The 2,572-nt window shown below is 48.8% G+C and overlaps 1 protein-coding gene across 1 annotated transcript in view; it reads right to left on the reverse strand.

The window, feature by feature from the left end:
- Window positions 1–834: 834 nt before the first annotated feature.
- LOC310822026 (protein sidekick-1-like) overlaps window positions 835–2,572 on the reverse strand; it is a gene marked incomplete at its 5' end in the record, with an annotated part of 23,780 nt that continues 22,042 nt past the window's right edge. The window contains one exon of the mRNA XM_083694315.1: window positions 835–1,878. Within this exon, the coding sequence (XP_083550441.1) occupies window positions 1,567–1,878 (312 nt within the window). The 3' untranslated portion in view covers window positions 835–1,566. The remainder of the gene's footprint in view (window positions 1,879–2,572) is intronic.

Genomic DNA, 2,572 nt, shown 5'->3' on the forward strand with positions numbered 1-2,572 from the left:
TCTCTCTGTCTTCCTCCCTTCCCCTCTGGCTCTCTTTCTCTCTCTATCTCTCTCTCTCTGTCTTCCTCCCTTCTCCTCTGGCTCTCTTTCTCTCTCTCTCTTTCTCTCTCTCTCTCTCTCTCTCTCTCTCTGTCTTCCTCCCTTCCCCTCTCTCTTTCTCTCTCTCTCTCTCCGGTGACTGGTTGATTACTAAGCGCTTGCTTCAGTGGTGGGACTGTGTTGGATTCACTACATAACTACACAAACTTGGAAAGACTACCACAGTAAAAATTTCATCTGTACAAAATCGATCGATCCTAAAAATATACACATACAGTACAGTACGGTCAGCTCAACTAAGAAGAGGGATGAAAGACAAGCATCTGCAATGCGCACACACACACACACACACACGCACGCACACACACACACACGCGCACACACACATACACACACACACACACACACACACAAAGACACACATATGTGAACACCCTGTAAAATGTAACCAAAGAACAGAACATAACATTAAAACATGAGAGAGGATCTAGGGGTTGGTTCTCAGTGAAAAGCGACACACACATATGGCTTAGGAGGGGTAAGGTGTGCAAAGGCAGTAGAACAGGTTGGGGGGGGTGGGGGGGGGGGGTGGTCTTATACTGTATCCTCTCCTTTCACTAAATGAAAACAAATGAAACCTCTCCTGTTTAGACTCACACTATACCCCCCCCCCACACACCCCCAAAGAAATGAGACTCACACACTGAAGAGACTTAAGTGCTCAAGACGCTCTCCCCCATCCCTCCCTCCCTCCCTCCCTCCCCTTCCGTTTTCCCCCCTCCAACTGTTGTTGTGTTTTTCTTTTCTTTTAAAGCTTTGATCAGCTCGGTGTCTGTGTTTGGGATGTGGTCCGACCAAAAAAACCTTCCCCTCTGTTCCGCAATGCCCCCCCCCCCTCCCCCCCCCCCACCCCTCATTTTAAGTTTGTCTCTCCTGGAGGTGGGAGGCAGAGAGGGGATGGGTGGGTGGGTGGGTGGGTGGGGGGGGGGGGTTCCCCTGTAGTGACATCACGGTTCTAGTGTCTGACGAAGGACTGTCCAAAGGGATGGGGGACGCCTGTGAGTGTGTGTGTGTGTGTGTGTGTGTGTGTGTGCGCACGCGCGCGTGTGTACACAGTGACATCACAGGTGTATGTACTGCATATATTTGATTTGAACACACACACACGTTGGCACGGTGACTGTGGGGGGGAGAAAGGGAGGAGAGAGGCGACGAGTGCCACAGTTTTTCCTCTTCTTTGGGGCACGGAGAGGGGGATAAGGGAGGGGTGTATGTATCTATCATCAGTCCTAACACCAGGCTCCACACACCTCCCTCTCCTCCCTCCTTCTCCTCTTTTCATCCCAAATCCCTCCATCCCTGTGTCCTATCACAGCGGCCCCAATGGGTCCAAAACCCCCCCCTCCTCCTCACCCCCGTCCTCCCACGGGGTGTGTGTGTGTGTGTGTGTGTTTCTGTGTGTGTGTGTGTGTGTTTCTGTATGTGTGTGCGTGCGTGCGTGTGTGTGTGTGTGTGTGTGTGTGTGTCTCAGACGAAAGAGGAGAACCCCGTCACAGGTGTGCGCGACCCTGGGGGGTTGGTGTTGGGGTTGGCGTGTGTGTGTGCGTGCGCGGGCTGGCCGGTGGGCGTGTAGGTCCCCCCCGCGCTGTGCTGGGTGACCACCGTCTGGTAGTAGGGCTCGGCGTCGGCGCTGGCACACTCCTCGTAGGCGTAGGGCGGACTTAACCCCTTCAGGCCCTTGGGCTGCCTCTTCCAGGAGTTGTAGTAGGTGGGGTCGCTCATGTAGTGGTTGACGAACGAGTGTTTGGGCTGCTCGTCTTCGTAGTCGCTGTCCGTGACCTGGGGAGAGACAGAGAGAGGACAGGGGTTCGTAGTGTGTGTGTGTGTGTGTGTGTGTGTGTGTGTGTGTGTGAGTTAGATTTGAAAATGAAAATGAAATCTCAAGATTAGGTTAGAATCTACATACCATAACTGTGTGAAATCTGAATATAATTGAGATAAGACCTGGGTCTGTATTATGGCCAGATTGACAAATATAACCTTCTATTCTGTATCATATTGAATGAATGTAAACATTGATAGAGTTATTTTGAGTTCACTCATTTGTTTTTCAGCATAGTAAGCTGATTTAAATATCAGCGATCAAATCTCATTCTGGATCCCCCCCCAGAGTCAGACGAACAGAGTAAGAACAACCATTAGCAGACAAAGGAACTAAAAGTTCAAAGCTTTGTAACAAAGTACTTTATAATTTATGATTATTTAAGTTTCCTATTGAACATGTTCTTCTGTTATTTTATTAATAAAAATAATATTATCTTTGAAAGAATTTCCATGTTCTGTTAATTAATAGGATATTCTTTTACTTTGCCTTTTTTTTTTTTTTTTTTGGTTGCCGTGGTAATAATCGGAATCATCAAAGTCAAAATGTTGGTATTGTGACAACACTACTGCGTGCGTGAGTGTGTGTGTGTGTGTGTGTGTGGTGTGTGTGTGTGTGTGTGTGTGTGTGTGTGTGGTGTGTCTGTGTGTG

This window comes from Argentina silus (assembly GCF_951799395.1).
Source record: "Argentina silus genome assembly, chromosome: 22".
NCBI classification, from domain to species: Eukaryota; Metazoa; Chordata; class Actinopteri; order Argentiniformes; family Argentinidae; genus Argentina; species Argentina silus.